Source organism: Leptodactylus fuscus, chromosome 1 (genome assembly GCF_031893055.1).
Source record: "Leptodactylus fuscus isolate aLepFus1 chromosome 1, aLepFus1.hap2, whole genome shotgun sequence".
Taxonomy (NCBI): Eukaryota; Metazoa; Chordata; class Amphibia; order Anura; family Leptodactylidae; genus Leptodactylus; species Leptodactylus fuscus.
This window is the reverse complement of record NC_134265.1, coordinates 280,737,425-280,765,015: the sequence shown is the minus strand read 5'-3', so window position 1 is coordinate 280,765,015 and position 27,591 is coordinate 280,737,425. Positions and strand designations below refer to the sequence as shown.

Here is a 27,591-nt window from a genome sequence, read left to right as displayed (position 1 = left end):
GGGAGACTAAACCATCAAAGCATTAGTCCATAAGAATGCCTATAGGCATAATGTCATCTGTATAGTGACATAAAATAACTAAAATTGCACTGCTAAAAACTGTGAAAATCAGTGGATAATACTGTATAATAGGGCTAGGGAAATTAATTGAACAATAGCCGAAATCGAAACTCAGCTCAATTAATCATTGTGAACTTGCGCACATCAATTATTTCACATACAGTACATGCCATCGTGTCTCACACTGCTAAGGGATATGTCAATAACTGTACGCTATCCAATCAGGATGGCTGAAACTTGAATAACTGACACCAAAATTAAGTAGCATGGAATATAAATAGGGGCGTGGCATGTAAAAACAGAAGTGTCATAAAATAATTGTTCATCAATTATAACTGAGATAAACGTTCAACTAATTGTGATTTTGATTTGGGTCGTATTACTAAATAAATAAATGATAGTAAGGCTAGTGAGACATTATTATATATGTGAAAAGGGTAGTACTTGTAAAAGAATAGGTCTTTATTAGATACGAATATGCTATATAGAAATCATAAAAAGTTAACTTTTATTAAAGTCTTATAAAAAAAATCTCTCATAATAGAGATCACAAATCCCTAAAAATATATAATGGCAGAAAAGTGATTAAGGCTAGGTTCACACCTGCACCTGCTCTCCACTGGGGGATTCCGTGCCAGATTCTGCTTGAAAAATGCAGAGAAAAAAAGCAACCAATCAACGGCCTCAGCAAGAGACAGGTAGTGACATCTCAGGCCCTTGATTGGCCTCAGCAGTCAAGTGTGGCTGAGACTTCTGCCACATGTCAGCCCGGGTCGGAAAAGACTGAACTGCGCAGGGAGGCACCAGAGCACCATGGAATAGCCGCCAGCCTATTTCATACTCAAATGGGTTGTACAATTTTGCCTGGACAACCGTTTCAACAGACCTAACTGTATGAGGGGTTGATTTTATGTGGGACAAGTTACATTTTAGAGTTACACTCGTAAAAGTAACTGATTAACTTTAATTTACCCTTTGTGTGGGAGAAAGAAAAAAAAACAGCAATTCCATTATTTTATTACAGCTAACATTGTAACATGTCAACTTTATTATTCAGCTTATTATATTTGCAGTGATACCATATAGTTGCATTTCTATTTTTTTAACACTTTTACAAAATAAAACCATTTCCGTGGGGGAAAAATATTTTTCTGTGCAGGTTTTTTTTTCTTTCTTTTTTTACTTGATTTGATGTACGGTAATTAATGTTTTAAAGTATCACTAGGGTATATAACAATGCAATAGTTGGTGGCCTCTCCATACACCTACATTAGTGAAGTATTCTCAGGACAACACAGTGATTTTTGGCCACATGACAGGAGTTGGGTCCAGAATCACCCTGGCCTAACACTTAAAGGGGCTCTATCATTGGGAAAAGTCATTTTTAGATAAGCACATCCTTGCATAGGCTTTAGAAAGGCTATTTCAAGGGTGGAATGATTTGAACACCTCCTCCCTCTGCTCACAGTGGTCGTCCATAGACGAATTATATCAGGAGGGGAGGGGGCGTTCCTCCCTGGTCTCAGAGTACAGCGCAATTGGCGCTGCTTGTACAGAAGAACGTTCCTGACCCAGTGTCAGAAACGCCCTTCTGACTTTAAAAAGCTACGGTACCAGGACCGCTAGCTCTTCACTCGGGGCACAGATCGGGAAAGCCGACAGGGCGCTGAATTCAGCGCCCTGTCGGCTTTCCAGCAGTATATAGAACTGCCTGTGCCCAAACCATGAAAGGTCCTCTTTAACCAACTAAACTGCCCAATCAAAAGAAAAACGCTCTGAGTTTGCATAAAGGATAAACAGCTTTATAAAGGAGCAATTGCACCTTTTTTGATCTAAAAAAGGACCCACATGCACATAGCTTATAAACTAACACATATGTACAACACATAATAAGGAGGTGCAGTGTCATAAACACCACAGCAAAACTAGTGCAAAAAAAAAACAGTCAGGGCTCGTTCACATCTGCGGCCCGGCACTCCGTACTTAGGTTTCCGTTTCCTGCCTAAAACACAGGCAGGAGACGGAAACCTGCAGGAGACTTTCTCACCCATTCATTTGAATGGGTGAGAGAGATGTCCGGCCGTGCGCGGCAGTGAGCGTTTTGCGCTCTCCGCCGCGAAACCGGGTTTTATAATCCGGACACCGAGTCGGACATGCAGTACTCTGTGTCCGGATAAAAAAATCCAGTTTTGCGGCGGAGAGCCTAAAACGCTCACCGCCGCGCATGGCCGGACCCGGTCTATGGTTTCCGTCTTCTGGCATGCAGAAGATGGAAACCATAGAACGGAGACCCTGAACGCAGGTGTGAACCCAGCGTCAGATGACAAGTGACCCCCATTTAGTCCAGTGCAGTTTTTAACACAGAAAACTTAGGCTAAGAACCCATGTTGCAGAAACACAATTTTTTTGGTGGCAGATTCTGCTGCTTTTTTTGGGTCAAAGTCAGGAGTGGCCTAAAAAGGCTTTGTCGTTCGGGCCCGCATGGGGACTGGAAAGACAGAGAGCCCATCTACTGAAAAAGTGGTTACCCGTGGACCTCGTAGACTATGTTGAGGCAGATTTAAATTTGAAAAAGGTGCCAAAATCCATGTAAAAAAATACTTAGAAGATTTTATATGCATACATAGTGCCCTATGTAAAAACACATGATATGCGATTATTCAGATTCCCTGATTCTAAGTACACACCTGTGCTTGGGTTTACGTGGAAACACAAACCGCTTAGGCTGGGTTCACACGGAATTTTTAGGACCGGATTTTGACGCGGAATCTGCCTCAGAATATGGTCTAAAAAAACGCCTTCCATTGACTTCAATAGAAGCAATTCACTTCCTTTTTCCGTGAGTGGTTTCTTCCCGCTCGTGGAAAAAAGAAGCAACCTGACCTTTCTTGCAGCGGATTACGCGGCTGAATCAGCTGTGGGTGTCCGGGGGGGGCAACACTCCCTACCGACTAGGCCCGTTCTTTTGGGCCAAATCCGGAGCAGAATGCCGCAACTGTCACAGCTAGCCATGGGAGGTGTTTTTGGACCAGATTCTGGGTTTCGGCGGATTCCCCGAACCCAGCCTCAAGGCTAAGGCCCCACTTTACAGAAACACAGCTTTTTTTGTTGCAGATTTTGCTGCGTTTTTTGAGCCAAAGCCAGGAGTGGATTTAGGAGGAGGTAGAAGTACAAGTACTTCATATATATTTCCCATTCCTTTTGTAGCCATTCTTGGATTTGGCTGCATTTGTGCAATGTGGGGCTTTAGGGCTAGTTCACACGGGGCCAATGGAGTGGATTTTGACAGCGTATTTCGCCTCAAAATCTGCCTCCATACAATAGAGCCCTATGTGAACTGCTAGCGTTCGATTTTCTGCTAGCAGTTTTTTGCTGCTAGTTGAAAAAAGAAGCTCGTTCACACGTAAACAAAGGGGCGGATTTTGACAGCGGATTTTGCTTCAAAATCCGCCCCTTTACAATGGTGGTCTATGCAGACCGCCGGGCTTCTTTTTTCCACTAGCGGTGGACTGCTGCTAGCGGAGAAAAGAAGCGACATGTCCTTTCCTCAGGCGGAAGCCGCGGCGTGCTGGACCGCGGCTTCCGCCTAGCGGCAGCACCCTCCTCTGACAGCTCATTCATTTGAGCTGACATAGGAGGGGAAAGCCGCGACCGCGATGGTCGCGGCAGGCGGGTTTTGACCAGAGAGAGACGCGGCTCGCCGTGTCTCTCTCTGTGTCAAAACCCGCACGGGCACTGCACATGTGAACTGACCCTTAGGAAAGCAATAGAAGTGAATGGGAGGTGAAAACCGCGACTCGTTTTTTTTACGGCCCAGTCAGAGGCCCAGAGGGAAAACCGCCCGGCCTTTACTGAAACGGTTTTTACCAAAAAACGCTCCAAAAAAAGCCTTAAGGTCAAAAAAAACGCTTCCTAATTAGGGCTAGTTCACAAGTGAACAAAGGGGCAGATTTTGACAGCGGATTTAGCTTCAAAATCCACCCCTTTACAATGGTGGTCTATGTAGACCACCGGGCTTTTTTTTCCCGCTAGCGGACATGCCCTTTCTTCATTCATTTGAGCCGACAGCGGAGGGGAAAGCCGCGACCGCGATGGTCGCGGCAGGCGGGTTTTGACAAGAGAGAGACGCGGCTCACCGCGTCTCTCTCCGTGTCAAAACCCGCGCGGGCAGTTCACGTGTGAACTGACTCTTAGGAAGCTTTTTTTTTCCGGACCAAAATAAGCCAGGCGGTTTTCACATGTGAACTAGCCCCTGACTCTTGCCAGACTTTTCTCTTTGCATTTTTCAAGTGGAATAGGGGAAACAGAATCCCCAACGGAGTGTGAGTGCTGGTGTGAATCCAGCCTGAGGGATGTAGATCTCTGCACCCCTGATTATGCTCTCCGAACCTGAGAAAGTGAGCGAAGTGGAGAGGACAGAGTCGTCACCTCAGAAAACACCGGCCGCCTGAGCCCTGCTGCTCCTCAGGTCACAATACGGTAGGAGCCCGGGGGGTCTGCCATTAATCCGCCACCGCCTCATGACCGCTCAAAGTGACCGACGTGAGGAGACATCACCTCGTCCCGCTGCCCAGACCGTGGAATGTTCCATTCATACAGCCGTCTACGTCTCCAGACCGTCAGCCTCTGCTGGTGTGCGCGGCTATTCGAGGCTGCGTGGTAATGATGGCGGCGCGCTGGGAGACTTCCTCAGCACTGGATACTGATGCCTTGCCCCGTTGAAATGAATTGGTAGCCTGTGCCAAACCTCCCTGTGTGGAGTTTACCTTAGAGACCGGACGTGCTGCCTGCATGTAGTAGCCGGGGAGCAGAGAGACGTGTCACATAGACCGGCGACGTCTACATTATATTCCACAGAAGAAGGGGACCAGCACAATGGGCCTACTGGAGAGACTGAGGAAAGAGTGGTTTATACTGGGGATCATACTGGTGATAACGGCGGCTAAACTGGAGCCGTCCATTGGAGAAAAAGGGGGTAAGTGTGTCCGTGTGCCCCAGTAACCCGCTGCCCTGAGTCCTATACATTCAGCCTCGGCTATAGCGCTGGAGCATTATATCACTATAGCTGGGCTAGTAACTAGTGGGAGACAACTACAACTCCCAGCATTCTCGTCACTACATCTCCCAGCATTCTCGTCACCACGTTACATGTCCCTGCATTAGACGTGCAGCAGGTCCAGGACCTTTGCCGTGTCAAAGGGCTGTCTGCCCGGCTCCAGTGCAGGCTTCCCGGCTCCAGTGACACGTCGCACAGCTCTGACACTTCCGTGTCCTGTACTGGGGTTTCCAGCAGGATGCTGATAACCTGAGGGCTTACCTATGGCAGCCTGACAACTCATTCAGCCTGCACACCAGGGCTGTGTACCCCGCACACCAGGGCTGTGTACCCCGCACACCAGGGCTGTGTACCCCGCACACCAGGGCTGTGTACCCCGCACACCAGGGCTGTGTACCCCGCACACCAGGGCTGTATACCCTGCACTGGACATACAAGGCACAATCCACAGCTGAGCCATGATTTATTGTAACCAAAAATTCAAGTTCCCTGAAATCTTTTGTATGTTATATACTTTGTATATACTTTTGTGGCATATTAGAGCATAGTAGTTTGAGGCAACAGAACCGCTCCTGATTCTCCAGACCGCTCATTTACAAATTGGGAAATAAATTAATAGCTCTCCAATATGGAGGAACACATTTTTCACACCTGCACTCGTTCTCTGGTTTGTGCATTCCGCCAGGCTTCCGTCTTCAGCACCAACAAAACTGGACAGGAGACGGAAACCCGGCGGTCAGTTTTAAAACCCATTCACTTGAATAGGTTCGTAAAGGTCTGTATGCGCTTTCTGCCTGTCTGAGGGGAAACCATTTTTTTTCAACCAAGCACAAAGTGTTGCGTGTCCAGCTAAAAAAAAAAAAAAAAAAAAAAAAAAAAGGTTTCCTCATGGACAGGCAGAAGGCGCATACAGATGGTTACCTTTACAAACCCATTCCAGAGAATGGGTTTTAAAACTGACCGCTGGGTTTCCGTCTCCTGTCCAGTTTCGCTGGTGAAGACGAAAATCCGACGGAATGCACAAACCAGAGATCAAGTGCAAGTGTGAAAGGGCCCATTCACACAGGCACAGAGGGGGCGGATTATGGCACGGAATCCACGTCATAATCCGCCCCCTCACAATGGTGGTCTATGGAGACCGCTTGTGTTCTTTTTTCCGTTAGCGGCATGTTGCAGCTAGCAGAAAAAAGAAGCGAGCTGCCCTTTCTTCAGGCGGATTCTGCAGCTCGTTGAGCCACGGCGTCCACCTCACGGCAGCAACCTCCGGAGTCGGCCCATTCATTTCAGCCTACTCCGGGGGAAAAAGCCGTGACTTTCGGAAGCCGCGACAGTCGTGGCAGGCGGATTTTGGCCCCAGAGTGACGCGGCTCCCCGCGTCCCTCTCGGTGCCAAAATCTGCCCTTGTGCCCCCTGTGTGAACGGGGCCTAACAGTGTTTATGGAGGACAGCAGCTCTATTACTTGAATACTAGCAGACCACAAATGCTCCCTATTTACTGCAGGATAAGCTGAGCTGTTTGGGGTCCATGTGTCAGGCCCCCCACAGATCAGATTCTGATTCCCTAACTGGTGAATAGGTCACCAAAGTGAAGAATCCATTTGGAACTGGAAAACCCGTTTTGGAGTCCATTGCTGTCTGCCTATGTCTTTTTTTCCACACCTAAAACTTTTGCACAGCACTGTATAATGTGTGTGTGGGCTGTAAAGAAATAAGGTTTTATAGTTGCTGAGCGTCTTTGGCCTCTGGGATCTTCAGAATGAAGGCATGAGTGGCTAGTGTCCCCTTTATTCCCAAGATTGGTGGGATACGCAGCATAATCTTGATTCAGTACAGATGTTCTTGTTCTGACATCAGTGTTAATGACATCCAGAAGTTAGTTGGAAGCTGCTGGGATTGTGCTACTTATGGTTGATGTTCAGTCCTCGTGCACACAGTACTGTTTTTGTGCCTCTGATACAGATTCACTGGAGTGTTTTATGTATTGGGTTCATTACAGAACTCTAAACTTGTAATGGAGTATGCTACATTTTTCTTGTCAGGACATGCTGGGAGTTGTAGTTTGCAAAACATATTGGAGAGTCACAGTTTGGTAACCACCACGTGCCATTTTCTCTGTCGTATTCTTCAATAAGCAGCAGTTCTAGGAGAGATTACCTCCTTACATATGGCAATCTAACAGAGCCTGTATGGCAGCACATGGAGACATATAGGACTCCGTATACATGCCTCAGTCGTTAACATTAAGCTGTAACAGATGAACATATTATCTCAATGTTATGAGTGTCTGTTTTATGGCGATATATTCTGGCCAAAGGTAGAGGGTCATTGCTTAGGCTTATGCTCTAAGGCTGAGTTCACACAGGTATTTTGGTGAGGATTTTGAGGCCGAATTCACCTCAAAATCGTGACCAAAAAAAGGCTCCCATTAAAATCAATGGGAGCCGGTCAGTTCTTTTTTCCGGGAGCCGTTTGTTCTGGCTCCCAGAAAACGAAGTGACAGGCTCATTCTTAAGGATGTTTCGCCTCACGATTCAGCCTGAAGAAACTCCCTCCTCTGGACTAGGCCCATTCATTTGGGCCTAATCCAGAGGAGTGCCGCGACTGGATGCCGGTACACTGCATCAGCATCCAGTCGCAGCTACCCGTTTTTCTGTCCCAAAACTGAGGTGGCCTCAGCTTCCGGACCAAAAAAAACCCATGTGTACCCAGCCTAAGAGTTTGTTCACACAGAAAATCTTGAGGTGGATTCCACCAAGGATCTGTTACCACAGCAGAATGTGCCCCTCATTTTGAGGTTGATCTATCCCAAAATCAGCAGCAGATTCCATCCCGATTTTGCCTCCTATTGTTTTCAGTGGGAAACAAAAATATCAGCAGAACACTTAAAAAAAATAAGCTCTGCCTTGACTTTGCACTCTGAGGAGTGGAAAATGAAGAGGAATCTGAGCCAGATGTCTGCCTCAAATTGTCAACATTTCCATCAAATTCCAATAACCAATTTTCATCCTATCTTTGTTTTGGAGTCCATACATTTCTTTCCACTATACCCAAAAGCTGAATTACGCCCCTTTGCACTGCTGGTGACTGTAAGATGTTGCAGTGAAGGGTAACATAGGTTTCCTTGAAGGATGTGTAGTATGGATGCTGAGGTGGACTGCTCTAAAGGTATAGTGAATACTGAGGTGGATTCCTCTGGAGGATATTGGGTACTGTGATTAATTTTTAGAGAAACATTCATTCCATTTTTCTGTATATATGACAAGAGTTTACCTCCGTAATACAAAACAAGTACAGTAGACTAACTTAGTGACCAACTAGCACAAGGCAAGAGAGGACCCTGTCCTAGAGGTCTTATAATCTAGAAGGAAGGGGGAAAAGGACAGTAGATGTTAGATACAAGCCATGGAGATGGAGGTTGTAGGCTTACTACAGTGAGTGGTGAGGTTGATTTCTTTGGAGCATATTGGGTATTACAGGGAGTGCTAAAATTAAAAGGACTTATCAGTATGTGATTGGTGGGGGTCCGACACCCACAAACATTAGCAGCTTGAAGAGGCCGTGGTGCTCACAGGCTCCTACTGTGATGCTGACATTACATTCATCGGTGACATGGTGGTAGCTCAGCCACTTGGTATTCAGTGAAGAAGTCACATTGCTCACCTGAACGCTGCAGCCGTTTCAGCTGGCTGGTCTGTCTGGGCTCGTTCACATCTGCGCACGGTCTCCGGTTATACAGGTTTCAGTTATACGGCCGGACCCGGTCTGACTGGTTTCCGTCTTCTGCCGGCAGAAGACACAAACCTGAGTACGGAGACCGAACCCTGGTGTGAACCCAGCGTCAGGGTTTTGAATGTTAGGACTCCGTTGGTCATCTAGTTGGTGACCTATCCTAAAGATAGGCCATCAATATGTAATTCCTGGAAGCCCCTTTTGGGCTGAGGCTCCACATTGCGGAAACACAGCTTTTTTTGTTGCAGATTTTGTTGCGTTTTTGTGAGCCAAAGTCAAAAATGAGCTACAAATAGAAAGGGGAATATATAGGAAGCTCTTATACTTCTACCTTCTGCTCAACCCACTCCTGGCTTTGGCTCAAAAAAATGCAACAAAATCTGCAACAAAAAATAGCGTGGTTTCCGCAACATGCGGCTTTTGCCTTAAGGCTGCGTTCACACAGAGTTTTTTGGTCAGAAATTTGGTCAGGAGACTGACTCAAACTCCTCCTCCTAAAAACGCCTCACCATAGGACTGTATGGTGAGGCGATTTTGGAGGAGGAATTTGAGTCAGTTTCCTGAATACAGCCTAAGGATATGATCATATAGAGGAATTTTCTGCCCCAAGTCTACCCCAAATTCCTTTTGAAATCTCCATTCATTTAAAAGGGAGGTAGAGGTAGATTTATTCAATAGGAGAGGTAAGCATTCTGCTCGTTCTTCTGGAGCAGAATTTTTGGCGTAGAATTGGCATCAAATTTGACTTCCAAAATCCGATTCAAATTCTTGAAGCAGAAATTTTCTGCCTGACAAATTCAGTATGAAATAGTTTTGGAGGCCGTGCGGTGCTACAGGGTATGTTAGGAGAGTTCCTCTGATGGGTTTTATGTATCGCACGGCTCGTCTTCTTAATCTCTATCTGATTTTCGAGTTGTGCGTACGAGGAGCCAGTGGTAGCTAAAGCATTACTGTAACAAATTATTCATGTATTTTATATAGATAGAGATGAATGCTATTGGAGTTATGATTGACTTGTCAAATTAAGCATGGGTATTTCCGTTTATTGTGATCTTTCCTGAAGTATGTATCCTTCTTCTAGTAAATTATATATGACTAGCACATGTAGCAACATAATTATTACTTTTATGTGCTCTTTTAATTTAATAGCTGACATAATAATGCCTACAGCTGGTTATTGTATGAAGGAATGCTTGCTTCACTGACTGAATCTAACTGCTATTACCGAGATTCTGTATAGCGGTATCATGGCGATATGCTGGGAGTTGTAGTTTTACTGAATCTGATAAGAGAAGTAAAGAAATATTGCCCAGTATTTTGCCCACTTTCTTAGAGTGAGCGATGAAGGAGTTAGATTACCAGCGTTACCAATGCCTGTGGCCTGAACTCCAGGACCTATAGTGACCATCTCCTGATACCGACACCCTGGACTCTGCTGGTGCTAATGGCAGTAGTTTCTGAATAGGGGTTTATTCACCCGTCTAGGTTTCCTGACTGCTATAGACGCAATCAGAGTTGCGAAACAGATCGCGCTTTGTGCAACATACAAAGTTGAAACACATTTATGTGACAGGTCTTGTATCTCAATAAACCTGAATGGTTCCTATTATAAATACACACAGGCTCTACATTACTGAGACAGCTGGAAAGAGTTAGTGCTTGTTTCCTCCTAGGCTAGGAGATGTCAGTAGAGAGTGGCTGCCTCAGCCCACTTTCTGAGTGCCACCAGGGTGAGGTTCGGACAGGCATGTGGACAAATCATTGCAACTATTTGATATTAAATTTTATCTGCCTTTTTTATGAGAGGTCCTGTTCTCTTTGTACATTTTCTGTGTATCATAGAAAGGTTCACATGTCTGGTCTTGCGTTCCCTCCCCAAGCAGCGTCTACATAATACAAAGCCCCACAATCACAGACTGATAGAAATTTCCAGTAATTCGCTGCTTGCCTCAAATGACCTCGGTTACCTAAGAAGAAATGGCCGACTTGTCCCCTTCTTGAACACCTTTTCAGTACTCAGTCTCCAGTCTAGTTGTCCTGGTATATGCCCAAGCACTTGTATGACTTAGCCATTTTCTTGTCTCTCTGTACTGACTAATGTAACATCATTGTAAACATTTTGTAATACATGTCACCTGTAAGATATTGGCCATTACATTGAAATCTGCTGGTTTACTGGCATTGTAAAAATTAGTGCATGAACTGTATAGTAAAAGGTACTAGGGTCATTCCATATCAAGTGATCCAAATAGGAATATTTTTTTTACCTGACGTCTTTAGATTTTTTTTATTTTTATTTTTTATGAAGTACAACTTAAGTTAATTACAAATAAAAAGTTTAGAATTTTTTTCTTCATCAGTTAATTTTTTATAGACTTCTAAAGTTTTGAAAAAGTGTGAATTTTGGCCTGGTATGGCTTTACATTTTTTAACATATCTTGGGCTAGAATTAAGATAAATAAGTGGGAGAGGCATCATTTTTCTCAGAGCGGTACCGGCTTTCATTTGATATGTCACAAGACGATGTTTCTTTATATTTTGTTTTGGAGAAATCAAATTAAAAATTTTGATGCGCAATTGTGAAAAAAACGTATGTTTTAAAATTGTGAAAAAATGCATTTGTGTTACTTGTGTTCTTGGTTATATTTGTACAGGTTTTCAACTTGGGACCAAATTGGGATCAATTTTTTTTTTTTTTTTTTTTTTTTTTTAAGCCTTGAATCATCTGATTTTATGTTTGTGTGAGCTTCTTCCTTTTTTCTTTTCAAATTACAACTTGCTGAATTCAACATTTATATGCAACAATAAAAAAACATAAAAAACAAATACTGTAAGTGCCAGAACAAATACATCTTATCATCAGAACACAAATTGTTCAGCATTTTCAACCTGAATGCATTGAACAAACCGAAAGAAAAAAGCTGCTCATATCCTCAAGTGGGATTTTCTAAATAGTCTCATCCTAATTATATGTTAACAAGAGTACAAGAACCAATATTTATAACACCTATTTCTACATGTAACAATTGTTTTTGATTATATCACTAAACATGTAATTTATTAAGAAAAATAGTCCAGTAGATAAATCCTCATTCTATAAAATATGAACTAATCAAACTATTAATAGGACATTTTTAACCCCTTCCCGACATGCGCCGTAATAGTACGGCGCATGTCGGGTCTGTAACTATGGTGACCGCCCGGGAGCTGGGCGGCCGCCATAGCCGCCGGGTGTCTTCTGCTTTAAGCAGTAGACAACCGGCTCTAATTCCTCCGATCGGTCCCTGGACCGATCGGAGGCATTAACCCCTCCGGCGCCGCGGTCAAAGGCGCATGGCGCCGCCATGCGCCGCCATTTTGCCCGGGATCGCCGGCTCCTGGAGCATGCTCCAGGGCCGACGTCATGTTGCCATGACAGCCGGGAGCCTGTACAAGGCTCCCAGGCTTGTCTGCAAATTCTCTCTTTTGCAGGCTGGTCTAGGCAGCCTGCAAAAGAGAGGATGATTTTTCGCAATGCATTAGCATTGTAATGCATTGCATTAGTGATCAGACCCCCTGGGGTTCAACACCCCTAGGGGGTCTAATAAATGCAAAAAAAAAAAAAAAAAAAAAAAGTAAAAAAAAATATAAAAAGTATTAAAAGTTCAAATCACCCCCCTTTCCCTAGAACACATATAAAAGTAGTTAAAAACTGTGAAACACATACATGTTAGGTATCCCTGCGTCTGAAATCGCCCGCTCTACAAATCTATAAAAATATTTTTCCTGTTCGGTAAACGCCGTAGCGGGAAAAATAGTCAAAAGTGCCAAACCGCCGTTTTTTCACTGTTTTGATATTGATAAAAATTTGAATAAAAAGTGATCAAAGCAATAACATTTCCCGAAAATGGTAGAAATAAAAAGTACACCCGGCCCCGCAAAAAAAGACGCCCTATGCATCCCCGTACACTTACGTATAAAAAAGTTATGGCTGTCGGAATATGGCGACTTTTAGAAAAAATTTTTTTTAACACCGTTTTGGTTTTTATTTAAGGGGTCAAAATGTAAATAAAACCATATAAATTTGGTATCCCTGGAACCGTACCGAAACACAGAATATAGGGGACATGTCATTTTGGCTGCACAGTGAACACCGTAAAACCAAAGCCCGTAAGAAAGTCGCAGAAATGCATTTTTTCTTCAAATCCACCCCATTCTGAATTTTTTTCCTGCTTCCCAGTACATTATATAGAATAATTAATGGCGGTATCATGAAGAAAAATTTGTCCCGCAAAAATTAAGACCTCATATGACTCTGGAAGCGGAGAAATAAAAAAGTTATGGGGTTTAAAAGGAGGGGAGTCAAAAACGAAAATCAAAAAATGCCATCGGCGGGAAAGGGTTAACATGAAGATTGGAACCTCCCTTCTTGTGGTTATCTGTGGTGAACTACAATAAGTGTCCTACCAGAAACACACCTCTGAGAGAGATGGTCCCACTCTAGTGTCATAATACAGGACCTGTATACTGCTAGTCTGACACTTTGTGAGGTGGATCATTCTCTGTACATAACATACATCTGTACCTACAGACCCCGCACTTTTAGACCACAGGCTGAACAGATCTGAATTCAAGATTTTCGGAATGACACTGTAATAGTTATATTTTAAAATATGATCCCATCGCGATCCCAACTTGAATTTTGGTACAGATGTGGCTAAGGGCATAGTAGGCCCATGTGCATTTTTTTGAAATTTTTAAATAAAACGTTTTTTTCGGAAATGCGTTTTAAAATTTTGCGTTTGCATTCACATGGGTAAAATATTAACAAAGATACTCTTGTGACATATTTGGTGAAAGCCTGTATAGTTCTGAGTAGAATGGCGTTTATTTTGTTTCTCTATCTTTTTTCTAGCCTAAGTTATGAGGAGAAATGTAAAGGCAGGCAACACAGAAATTCGCACTTTTTCTGAACTTTGAAAATCAATTAAAAATCCAAAAAAATTTCTAGAATTTTTTTTTCTTCACATTTTGCATTCTCTGACACACTATTACCAAATAACAAAATCTCAAAAGAATTAAAAATATAGAGGGAAAAATCATTGGTTCACTTGACACGGAATGACCCACTACTTATTAGTGAAAAAAAGTGCAGTTCTTAATTTAAAAAAAGCACAGTGTGAACCCAGGCTTAGTCTGGCTTGGCACAGGCATATTTGATCTGGGATATAGAGCCCATATCTTATCTCATATTTCCTGGACCAAAGATTGAGTAAGGACCAAAAATGCAAGTATCATAGTCATCTCTGTTACTAGGAGTCCCTGCCTCGCCATGGTTCTACTGTCCCATATTTTAATCATGGTTTCAGTATTCCCTTGGGAAGGGGGAAGGCAGTGGCTCCTAGCATTATAGATGACTATGATGTTTAGAATTCAGGTCCTAGAAATGCAAATGTTATTCAGTTTAAGTCTTCTGTGAGAACAAGTTTGGCATGTCTTTCAAGCATGTGCACTGCAACTCCATTCAATACCTATGGACTGATCGTGTATAGCACTTGGCTATACATAGTAGTGTCTAAAGATGCGAACACACTATGTACCATGCAGATCTTTAATGATGTGCTTTTTTTTTTTTTTTTTTTTTTTATTGGCAACACGGTAACCTATACAACTACACAGACCGTAATGAGAGAAAGCCGTCAGAAATCACTGGCAGCCTCATACTGCTGTGCTGTAACCACAATGCAGTGTATGTCATGTGGCAGCACCATGAAGGTGAGGATGCACAAGGTTTGGTTAGATGGGCCGCACCAGGTGATGGCTCATAAAATGTAAGACTAGTTTAAATCCACTCCCGGTTTGGCTGCAAAAACTGCGACATCAAAACCTGTACTTGTGTTTCTGACTCAAGTAACTCGAATTAAAGTATGCTTTCAGAAGACAGATTTGTGGTCAGGATCAGAGAAGGCATGCCTTTACAAATTAATAAGGATTGTTCTAAAACCAAATCAAGCCCCCCCCCCCAAAAAAAAAAAACAAAAAACAACCAAAACCAAAAAAAAACAGCTTATCCATGGGATAGGTGATAAATATATAATTGCTGAGCTCCCCACTTATCACTAGAATAGTCCTGGGTCTCCATTCCCCAATATTAGAATGGAGTAGTGGTCATGGATGCGCATTACAGCACCATTCAATGTAAAAGGATCACAATAGAACATTACTTTAGAAGTCACTTTTTATTTTGTGAGGCAAGGTAAGCTTTCATTGTGGTATTCTCAGAAGACAGGATTACGGTACATTGGAAGGCAACATCTCAGTTATAAAGCTGGTAGGATTTACCATTGACTATTTGTGATGGGGATAGATCTCCTCCTCCTGACTCCGAGCCATACACTTGTGTACATATATTAGATGCATAATGTCTCCTAAAACATTTGTGTTATAAAGCCGCCCACTGATCTGGTATTTTCAATACCGTTGGTTCTGTGTGATCCATATTTATTCCAGCTAAATATATATATAAGGTTATATGCCCCTTGCACACAAGGGAATCTGGGCCAGAAAGTTCAGTCTGTACATTGTCTAGATTTCCCGGCCTGGACACAGCCAGATGATGGGACTCCTTATATCATAGTGATATATGACACAGGTAGTCCTTGCCTCCTTGCAGCTCTACTTTCCATATAGCATGGGACAGCAAAACTGCAGGCAGGGACCCCCAGCATTATGTATCACTGTGATGGAAAGAAAAAGTCCTGTCTCCTGACTGGGATTTTCGCAGGAAATCTGACAAATACAAACTGGATTTTCCATTCCCGATTTCCTGGTGCATGAGACCTTAGCATATGACTCTGATGCCACTTTGGGGTATACAGCTCCATGCTCCTGTAGAGGGATCTGTCAGTCAACATAGAGCAGAAGTGTTCAATACTACACGCATTAGGGGATATTTATTAAATGATTTATATAGATTTTCTGGTATATTGCTGTCACACACTAAGATTGTAGAGAAATGTGCTACTTTTTCTTTCATTGCCAGAAATTGGTGTAAACTATTGCACAAAGCTATATATGCTCTTAGCCAGTATATATTTCAGTTTGTGAACTGGTGAAGATATAGCAAAAATATATAAACTGTGTACGTCTTAATACATTTCACACATATATGAAACGCCAGTCTTAGCACATTTCCTCCTATAGTGTTTGTATCCTGAGAATAACAAAAATACGGTAATAGTCAAAATCTCTGGATAAGAGGCTGCTACTTATTTCCAATACATAAGGCATAAGGCAGAGGTTGTAACTTATTATATACATTAGTGTGTGACTATTGCTGCTATTTGGCAACACCACTTGTTTTATGATCTACTTTTTTATGATCTGGCACGTGCTGAACTGAAATGTGTCCCGACCAATTGTCACGCCATAATTGTCATTATTCATTGCTGTAGTACAATCCTCTCTTGTAGCGCAGTTTTAGAAAACATTTACTGGTTATACATTAATGACGAGGAAAAGTAATATAGCGATGCAGCACAGAGTACTGTGTGTGTACTAAGCACCATGCAAAGAAATAGGAGTGTTGCCTGGTTAGGGTGTGTTTTACATGCTCAGGTTTTAAGATTCCGTTTCCGAAGCCAAAACCAGGAGTGTGAATAGCAAAAAAAAAACAAAAAACTTGAATGGCACTTTTTTTTTTTTTTTTTTTTAACTCACTGTATGCTCCACATCAGGTCATGGCCAAGGCTAAAATAGAGAAAAAGGGTAGAAGAGTGTCTCTACTACAAAGATATGTGGGCAAGGTAGCTCAGCAGCATCAACCAGTAAGCAACAGGGACTCAAAATCTGGTGCACACAGGTTTATTTAGGAAAACCAGAAAAATAAATAAATTCACTTCATACTCAAAATGAGCAAAATAAAATATAGCCTTAACTTCAGGCAAAAATGTCAAACAAAAACCCTGCTCGTCCGAGTACTATCTTAAACAGTATGAAGCTAATTACACGTGTGGCTTACTACCAACCACACGAACAAACAAAATAGCACAGTATGGTTTCACCAGACTTGCAGTATCTCAGGACAGACCCAGGCACTTCTTCTCCTCCCAGGATCTGCCCTGAAGTGCAGGCACTGCAGCCTTCTATGGCCCGTAACGAGGCTCAGAACCCACATCTGGGGCTGAGGCCTATTCCAGACCCGCACTGGACCACACATCAGTCAGGAATCTGAGGGAGATATAACGGGACTCCAGCACTCTGCCGGTCACCTTCTCACAGATAATTTTGTTGAATACAGAAAGTTATCTTTTCGGTGCAGTTGCAGAACTATTCGCCTAATGTGGCTATAGGTCGGTAGGCATTATACAGGGTTTGATAGCAGTTGATTTTGTTGCGTACCAGCTGCCTATGATTGTAAAATACTGTTGCAGTTTTGGGCACTAGACATGACAAGTCAAACATTTTTCTTAGCGGATGATTTCTTTGTCTAATATTTGTGTACTGGAGAGTTTTCTAAGCAATGTCCTGAGGTAACGTAAATACCTGTCCAGTTCAGAAATATGTCAGGAAGTACCTGGAGGGCTTTGTATAGTTTTCTCTGTGTAACTGATTTCTGGGCCTTAAAGGGATATATAACATGCCATCCAGATGACTGGTCAACCAGGTAATACAAGACAGCATGCATTTACCAGAAAGGCTTGACAGCGTGGCTTTTTGTACTGACTCATCCTTTTTTTTACACCATATTATATAAAAATAATGTGGCTGATTTATTAAGCCTGGTGCTTCATGCTATAGTATTAATCCATTTCTACGTTGATGGGAGTTGTGGTTAAATCAACAGGAAACTTCAGCTTCCTGATCATTTTGGCATGTTTTATGAGGTCCTTTGCGCCAGGATTGAAATATGTGCTATTGTAGATTTTTACAATAACTCACTCCAGTTTTGTGGCACAGGACAGACTGAAAATCGCCAGCAAGTTTTGCCACAGCAAAAAATGTCTGAAATTGGGTGCAGAGGTATTTCCTTGGTAGTTACAGCAGGTTTCCTTCTATTTTCAACCCCAATGACACCCTCCCTCCCCCCAATTAACATGATGTGTGTTGGAAAACACACTGCAGGAAATTTGCAATGTAGATTTTTGGCGCAGTATGTGGAGTATTGATGAAATTGCATCCATGTTGCTGTTACTGTAAACTACAGCTGGTTCGCTACCAGAGTCCAGAGTGCAAAGTGAATATGAAGTAGCCAACAATACACTGAAAAGGCACAGAAACTGTTGTAACATTTAAGAATTTTGTTTCTGAAATATTCTTCCCCTCTGTATTACAAGCAAAATCATTTTATTCCGAAAGGACTGGATCAGCTGCACATTCTGTGTTCAGGTCCGTTGATGCCAGTGGTCGTCCTGTAATGCTGTGTTTCCCCTGAGGGGGAGCTGCAGGAAAATGAAAGACTTCCAGATTACAGCTTGATCCTTGAGCGTTTTGTGACCCTTATAACGAAAAGAATTTTCCAAAGTGGACGGTCAAAGAGCTTTAGCATTATCTTCTCTAAGGAAAAAATGAAACAGGAAAAAAAAGCCAGAGCTATAGTAATGTCTGATGACAACTGAATCTTTTTATCTGTGCCATAAACTCTTAACCTACAGACATTTCCAGCTTGCACTTTGATCTGCCTTGTGGATGGCCGGCTGTTCTTTTTCATCCTTTCACATCACATAGTGGTAGTTTATAAGTGAGAATAAAATGCAGATAAAGTCTTTGACTGCCGCTGTGTGCCAGTGACTAAGTTTCCCCAGTGAGCTATGACATGACTATATCCAGAAAATAATCCTAGCTGTCACTTAAGGACTCTCTGACCTGCATTGTGAGGTCTTGCAGTTTTATTTTAGCAGTAGGGATAATTTTTTTTTTCTGCCTGAAACATATCAATACAACTCAGAAAATATGTTGACAAATATTCAAATTGTTGTCTTAAACTGCAGTGGAGATGTCACGCCGCACATTGCTGTAGGCTCTATACTTGTCCGTAACCAAGAAATCCCTTCACTTTTCATACTATTCTTTTTATTTAAATGAGAAACATGAATTTATTCATCACAGATCTGTCCGTGAATTGGATCGTGCTGTAAAAGTGGACAAGGCAGCATTCCAGAGTAATGTTGTCAGAGAGTTACTCTATTAGATTGCACTGTTAATATGTTATCATACACGTTATATAGAATCAGATGGTGTCAAGTACTCACAGAACCCTGTGACTTCTCATTCAGAAGTTTTAGCAGTAGTCCTTGTATTTATGAGCAGCAGATCTTTTATCCTTCTTCTGCTGATTGACAGCTTTCTCCCTATACTGTGTATAGGGAGAAAGCTGTGGGAGGAGCTCTCAAATTATGGGTGGGAGGAGCCCTCAAATTATACCTGAGCTGGACTCCACTAAAGACATTTTTGTGCACCCATCCTGGGTGTTTAGCTGGACGTATCTAGGCAGTGTCGTTTTCTGTTGGGCACATGAAGACATCAGGTGTCTAAAGTGATGTCAGGTGCCCAAAATGATGCCATAGAAAATAATAAAATGACATCTAGCCCCAGTTTGCCATCAGCATTTTACTATAAAACAGGAGGGGAAAAAACAAAGTATGCTGTTCACTGGAATCAGGGTCTCTGTACTTGGGGCAGCATAAACCAGCTTAGAGTTCCTCTTTAAAGAGGACCTTTCACCACCTGGGGCACATGAGGTGTAATACACTGCTAGAAAGCTGAAAGTGCGCTGAATTCGGCTTTCACATTCTGTGCTCCTGTGAAGAGCTATCGGTGTCGGTACTGTAGCCCTTCACTGTTAGAAAGATGTTTCTGACAGTCAGTCAGGAACACCCTTCCTCACAGCAGTGTCTATAGTGCTGTACTGTGAGAGGGGGTGTTCCTTACCGCCCAGCCATGACATGCCCCCCAATACTCTTCTATGGACGAGTACTGTCTGGAGGGAAAGGGAGGCGTTCCTCCCCGCTCTCACTGTACAGCGCAATAGGTGCTACTGTGAGGAAAGGCGTTCCTGACTGACTGTCAGAAACTCCCTTCTGACAGTAAAGAGCTACAGTACCGGGACCGATAGACCTTCACAGGGGCACAGAAAGGGAAAGCCAATAGTGCGCTGAATTCTGAGCACTGTCGGCTTTCTAGCAGTGTATTACACAGCGTGTGCCCCAGGAGGTGAAAGATCCTCTTTAAGAATGCAACTGAGGCTATCGGGGACATAGAGCTGACAAGCCAAACCTCCTACATTAAATCCAGCTCTCACTTTTTCATAACTCGGTGACTGTTTTTTTGATAGATTCTCATCCAGCAAGAAGTCTGAAAGCAGGGACTTTCTTATCAGTATGTTCTGGGGACAGTGGTAAGAACTGGAACAGAATTGCGCCAACTGAATTAGACAGTCCAGGCATCCTTCCAGGAAATGATTGACAATGTCCATAAATAATGTATGGAGCTTTACAAATATGTTAAAATAAGTAAATATCAGCTGTAGGTGGCAATGCTCATTATACAAAACTTTGCTGATGCTAATAATGTAGAATGATGGCTGAAAGAATTTCTACCATTTCTTAAAGGTGAGAATTACAGCACAGAGTCTGGTGCTGGAGCCATATTAGTCACTTAGGAAGAGATGAGGGTCAGACACTTGCAGGCAAAACCAGGGCTCCAGCATCTAAAGAAAATAACGGAATAGCGGAAAAATGAACGCTAGTGGTCTCCAAAGACTCACCATTGTGAGGGGATGGATTATGACGCGGATTCTGCGCCATAATCCACCCCCTCTGTGCCCATGTGAACGGGTCCTAAGTTTTTGTCATTTCACCTCTTTAGATGTAGAAAGTGTTTTTATTTTTATTTATTTTTTTTATTCTTCTTCTATGTGATCAGGTGAACAGCGTAGCCGTTTTATTACATGGTACATTTCAGTGCAGGCACTTTGTATATTATCAGCTATTGCATGCTACAACAGGTTTTATAGTTGGTAGGTTGTTTTCATAGAGCGGAGTCCTCACTTCTACGGTGTGAATTGATGGCTAATTTATTACTTTGTAATTCTCTCATTTTAACTGTATATTAACCCTGAGATGTGTAAAGTGCTGTGGAATATGTCGACCCTCTAAGTAAGATTTTACTTAATCATTACCTATATAAATATAATTTTATCATTATTAATGTTGCTGATTTTATTTATTGTGTGTGTTGTGTATATTTTTTGTATATAATGTGGGTTCATTTTGTTTGTTGGTTTAATTTAGCTTTTTTTTTTTTTTTAATTGCATGTTTATTCATTGGAGGTATTTGGCAAAAACATTTTAAGGGCCTTTAGGTCTTCTGCTAACTCCAGTAGAGAGTCACTGGCATTCAGAAAGGATTTAAGGTTTATATGCTTTACCAATTCCCTATGAATTTCAGGCAAGGTTATCTTGGAATTTCGGCTGGTGAAGCTTGCAGCATAGAGTAGTCAATCTCATGTTGGCCCAGGCTCCATGGCCTTAGTCAGTCCTCAGTATCCCCTATTCTGTGGGGTGAGGGTTCTGCAGCTCAGCCATTTTGTTGTAGTCAGGTCTCCATCAAATCTGTCCGAATCACTTCCCGTATCTTGACTGGTGAAGTTTGTGAGGTCAGTACTCACTGACTACTATGCTGTGCAGTGCTGGTCTTTTTGAGAACTGTCTTCCTTCCCCACAGTCCCCAGCTCTCTAACATCTTGGCCAGCAGCCTCTATCTCCTACTCATCACTATTAGGCTTCATTTACAAGGTGAGCAGATCTGCTTTTCCCATTAACTGCTTGAAAGCAAATTGTTCTTCAAGCGGCTATTAGGAAAGCTGGATGTAGAGTTACATTCCGCAAGTCCTATACTGAGAGAGGGATGATCACTATATTACTTAGGTAGGTTATCAATCAAAGATCAGACAGTTCATCAACTTTATAAACCCTGAAAACCCCTTTATTATTCGTGTATATACTTCTGTCTTACTTGTTTGCTCCCAGCCCGCAATAATGTTATGGCCTATAAATTAACACTTAAATGTTTGTTTCTTCTTTTCTTTCAGGACCACTGAAGCCAGAAATTACAATAACTTATATTGCCGTTTCTGCTATATTCTTTAACAGTGGACTGTCATTAAAAACAGAGGTATAGTACATGAAGTTATTTTCTTAGGATATAATGGATTTTGGACTCCTTGCAGTTTAATAATGATGTTTTTTTATATTGATGGGAGTTTTTATGTATATTATATGGTAATGTTGTGTCAAATATGAAATTAACAAAATTGCATAGATAGACGGTAACAGATATGTGTGGTTACAAAGCCAACGTACAGTCTTTATAAGAATAATGCAATAACTAAATGAATATTTACACATGGCACAAGTATGTTCATTGTGTTTACAGACAGATTTATAGCATGTCACTCCAAGAGCTAATGTTTACTTGCTGTATGCCAAATTTTAAATTGAAAGACCAATTCCTTAAACGCTGTAGCACCAACCTGTTAAACAGAGAGAAATAAAAATCCAAATATACTTACAGGTAATATTCTTCTCCTGTCTCACTATTATGTTTTGATGGCTGTTGTCGACCTGTATATAGACTACACCAAAGTGATATTCTTAATCATAGAAACTTAAAGGGAAAATGTCACACTGAAAAACAGGAGGAGCTGAGCAGACTGATATACATATGAGTGGGAGAAGATTCTAACTAATGTGTATTCTATTCATTTGGGTTTGCTTCCAGCGGGTAGCTCTACTCAGTGATTGACAGCCTTACAGTATTAGTATGCATACAGAGATAGTGGCCAGTCACTTAGGACCACACACGACTCCAAGGCACATAAAGAGCAGAGGTTTAGATGAATAAATGGCATGTTTTATTGGAATTTTGCCCATAAAGCCATAGATGAGTCTAAGCTTCTCATGCTCTAAAACATGGTGCCTGAAGTTTGGTCTGCCTTTTTATGTGGTGACACTATGGCCTAAATGTCACTTGCGAGTAGTCACAGAATATGCACCAAGTGCTTATTACTAGATAATGCTGAACCAGTTTCTGAGCAATTAAAATATTAACCTGAACCGAAGAACAGTTGGTGCTATTTGCAGAAATTTTCCAAAAATATAAATATACATTTCTAGAGCAATGATGAAGTGGGACAGCTGTTTAAAGGGACTCTACCATTGGGAAAAGTCATTTTTAACTAAACACATACTTGCATAGCCTTTAGAAAGGCTATTCCACACTTACCTTTTGTGTGTAAATCGCCTCAGTAGTTTTTGAAGGAGCCCGTTTTTATTCATATGCGAATTAGCTTCCAGCCAGCACAGGAAGTTCCCAGCAGCACTGCTCTCTGCTATTCTCTGCTATGTGTGTGAGAGCAGGGAGATGAGTCATCATCAGCAGCAGCAGCCTGTGCTGTACATACAGCAGACAGTGCTCACTGAGAACTTCCTGTGCTGGCTGGAAGCTAATTGGCATGTGAATAAAAACTGGCTCATTCAAAAACTACTGAGGCAATTTACATATACAAGGTAGGTGTGGAATAGCCTTTCTAAAGGCTATGCAAGTATGTTGTTGTGGTCAAAATTGACTATATCATGGATCAATCAGTCAGTCCAAATTAATGAGCATATTTGTGCACAATTGCTAAGAATGAGACAGACACTAAGTTGCGTTCCAATGCCAGCCAGATGCTCTTTCGCCCCTTAGGTCAGCTCAGCATTACTGGCTCTTTATTGAAAGTACACACACTTAAGAAACAAAGAAAGGAGGGGGTTACTGCCTCCTTGGCATTCCTGAGCTGCTGTCCATCTGCCATTGGCTCCAAACTTCAATGTCCAGCCAGACACCACCTCCTCTGACCTAAAGAATTCCACCAGAGGCATGGCAAACAGGAAACAAGCTCCATCTTGGATTCAAAGTCCTTTGTCTCTTTGACTATGCAACCTCACCAAGGAAAAATTAGTATTTCGATAACAAACATGCAATACAAAGTATAAGAATCTTGATTCATGTTCTCAGACTTGACAATGTAATTAGTTAAAAATTAGATTTTCCAATGACAGAACCCCTTTAAGGGTATAAGAGCATCGCAATAATATAATAATTAATAATATCAGAGCTGCATTAAAGAGATTGTCCAGTATAAAACGTGTGTGTGTGTATATGTATGTATGTGTGTATATATATATATATATATATATATATATATATATATATATATATATATATATAAAAAAAATATATAAAAACTGCTTTTTTTGTTACTACACCTTCCCCAGCTTAAAATAAATATATAACATACTTGGAGAAAAAAGGAGGGCAGTCAGCACAGGTGTACCCATAAAAGAGCCTCCTTTATTCCATGTCTATACAATAAAACATCAACATGAATGGAGAGAGGATGAACCCAGCACCTCAGGCAACGACCGTTTTGCCCTCCTTGTAAAGTTATACATATAATCTCTTGGACAACCCCTTTAACTCCATGGTCATGTACAAATAAAAAGGGTTTCCTTACATAGAAACAAGTACAATTACGTAACTTTGTGACTAGCTGGCACGGTGAGAGGGAGGGCCAATCCTTCTATAGCATTATACCTTCTTATTTTCTGGTCAGTTTATTGGGACCTGACAAAAAATTTTAGAGCATTAAAAAACAGTTCCATGAAGCCTACTCTAAGCTAGATTAATGTAGCGCTTCAGTTTTTGTATTTAGGTAGTATTTTACTATAAATGCCACATCAGATGCATAGATACATCTGTATCTGTATGAAACAGTGAGGACCTATGGAGTACTGTTTACACGGTGCAGTTATGCATCAAGCAGTATTGTTCTTCTGCCATGCCTTTGACATCATTCTCTATATATTTCTACCTTTAGTCACAGACCTTTCTTCATCTTGTGCTCGGTTTAGTCTTTTTAAGCTTACTACTCCAGAACCATCTTTAGACAATATATGCGTGCTAGTTTGTTTATAGCTTCTAATGTCACTGCTGACTTGCTCAGGGATGAAGTTTTCAGGTGTTTTGTTTCCCATAGTGTTCATCAGGTGCCCGGATTCCCACCATAGGCCTGTAGATCCTGTAGCTTATGGACTAATTATTATATTGTTTAATTCAATTTACAGCATGTTATGCTTTTCCCCACTGTGAATGTGAGCCATTAAATTCACAAGAGCATCGTATTGCAGATAGGCAGCGTGTATGGGAATGTTAATGGGTTTGTATCCTACAACAGCTACAAATGAAGCTTGGAGACAAATTGCGTTTATTTATCCGAACATCTCAAGAGGATGGTTATTAAAGCACAGCAAAAACCTCAAAATCCTGCAAATGTAATTCATGTACCAACAGGGAAAATGCAGAATGGAAGACGGTATAATAGATGTCAAACAAGAACCAGTCTCAGAAATGAAAAGTTAAATATTTGTGCAAGAAATACATGCATGTCTTTATTTTCACGGCATTCACTTGTTCTATTTCCCATGTTGTTTGTTTTAATATATCCTGAAAGCATTTTTATATCCTTGCATCCAGGAAATCTATATTTTGTTAGACACCATGGGGCCTCCACTTACAGAGTCAGATTGCTGTAATGAAGGCATCATTTGTAGCTTCTGTTCTGTGGTACATAAATACATCAGGATCAGTCACATCATATATCCTGATTTAGCTTTTATTTTATCACGTGGAGGCGCCCAGCTGTATGCAGTTCTATTGTCCCCACCACTTTATTTCTTTCATTACTTTGCACTGGGTAAATGCTAACAAATTCTAAGTGCACATAAGACTGTTAAGCTGCAGTGGAATCTCTCACAGCATATTTGCTACATGTGAACATACCCTTAAGAATGCTCAGTCATCCAGATTCAATCTAGTGACTCAAATATACTTCAGGGATACAACAGATGTCATTGGAAAGAATATTTCCGAAATGAAAGAAGTAGAATAAAGGTACGACCTTGTGTTTCATCCATTAGGTTCTTGTTATTTTTATATTCGATTTTAAAGGAAGTCTGTCACCAGGAAACTCCAGTGTCTGACTAGCCACAATGCATTGTAGAAAAGAAGAGACACCGAGCGTACTAAGTGTAGTATTACACTATGGGATATAGCAAATCTTGTAATGATAAAAGACGACCAGTTGGCCTCTCACCTGGTGGGGTTGTGACAAGATCAAAACACCCGAAGACACAATTGTGTGATGTGAAATTCTGGTGAGAGTGGCATCGGTTCCAACAGCAAACACCGGACACCTGGGAGGCAAATAGGACAGCAAATGGAGAAGAGGATCCGCGCTCGTACATGGAAGACAGAAAGCGATCCCATGGATATAAGCAGCTTTAATGGAGTAAAAACAGTACACCACAACGTGTTTCAGATTGAAAGAAGGGTGTCTCCATTATACTGAGCACAGTCCCGTCGATGCGCCATTTCCTTGAAAAAGATGTTTTTAGAATAAGGCTCAAGTGCAATGGGGACATGTCAGTGTCCAAGGGCTCCATCTCATATAGCTATGACATTGCTTGTTGAATTCCCACACATGCACTTGGCATTTTCTATTTGGAGTTCATGGAGGTTCTGATATCCTCTGGCGTCACGTACCGTAAATGATGCATCTATAGGACTATCTATGTACTATGATGCACTGTGACTTGTTTGATCCCTAGTTTCCTGATGACTGATAGAAGCACTCCAGTGAAACAGCTTCCCCCCCCCCCATTCTTGCACCCATCACCTAAATGTCTTTGTGTTTACAATGCAAAAGTTTTAGGCAGACATGGGGAAAATGCTGCAACATAAGAATGTTTTCAAATAGTTAGTGTTAATAGTTTATTTTTTTGGCAGTTAACACAATACAAAGAATCCACAGATCGTCTGTGAGTGTCCTTCTTTTTCTTCATAAAATCCAATGATGTGAGTTCAGGGCTTTTTGGAGCCATATTATCACTTCCAGGACTTCCTGTTCTTCATTATGCTGAACACAATGACATTAGCTGTATGTTTGGGATTGTTGTCCTGTTACAGAATAAATAAATAATAAAATAAACTAGTAAGTCTGGGTTCACACCAGCGCTTAAACTCCGTTTGGGGTTTGCGTCCCTGAATTCATTTAAAAAATGCGGAAAGAAAAGCGCTGCACCCAGAGCATTTCTCTCCCCGTTTGTCGCTCTTTTCAGGCGGAAAACGGGCAGAAACCCTGCAGACTCCATTATAGTCTCTGGGGTCTGCAGGTCACCACTTTTTTTTAAGAATCTTAGGTTTCCATTTGGGGGTTCCCTAAGCGGACCCCCCGAACGGTAATCCAAACACAGGAGTGAACCTAGTGTTACACGTTCATATTTTTGAAATCTTTTTTACTTTGCCGGGTTTTGCTACACCTGCGCAGTACTTTGTTGCACACTTATCCCTCCAGATTCACTTTTTGTTCCTTATCAGACACCATCTTTGCTTTTATGTTTCTTTCTCATTGCCCTTCTATTAATCCCATGATTCCTCAGCACTTTATCATATGAGCAGCCTAAATCCCCTTGCAGATGGCTGTGGGTGAGTTCAGTGTGCTATCCGGGTTTTGGTAGATGTGGTGAAAGCTCCTGTCTGACCTTACTATATGTTTCCTCTCTATTTTCCTAAATAATCTGAGACTACGTGTATATAATTAGGGGGTTGAGCTGTGAGCACATTCATTATTACTGTGTGACAGGAACTGTCTCTAATTCGTAGCTACT

The 27,591-nt window shown here is 41.8% G+C and overlaps 1 protein-coding gene across 1 annotated transcript in view; it reads left to right on the top strand.

Annotated features, from left to right (window-relative positions):
• The first annotated feature begins 4,706 nt into the window (after nucleotides 1-4,706).
• SLC10A7 (solute carrier family 10 member 7) overlaps nucleotides 4,707-27,591 on the top strand; it is a 151,875-nt gene continuing 128,990 nt past the window's right edge. The window contains exons 1-2 of the mRNA XM_075257768.1: nucleotides 4,707-5,035; nucleotides 21,915-21,997. Of these exons, the coding sequence (XP_075113869.1) occupies nucleotides 4,936-5,035; nucleotides 21,915-21,997 (183 nt within the window). The 5' untranslated portion in view covers nucleotides 4,707-4,935. The remainder of the gene's footprint in view (nucleotides 5,036-21,914; nucleotides 21,998-27,591) is intronic.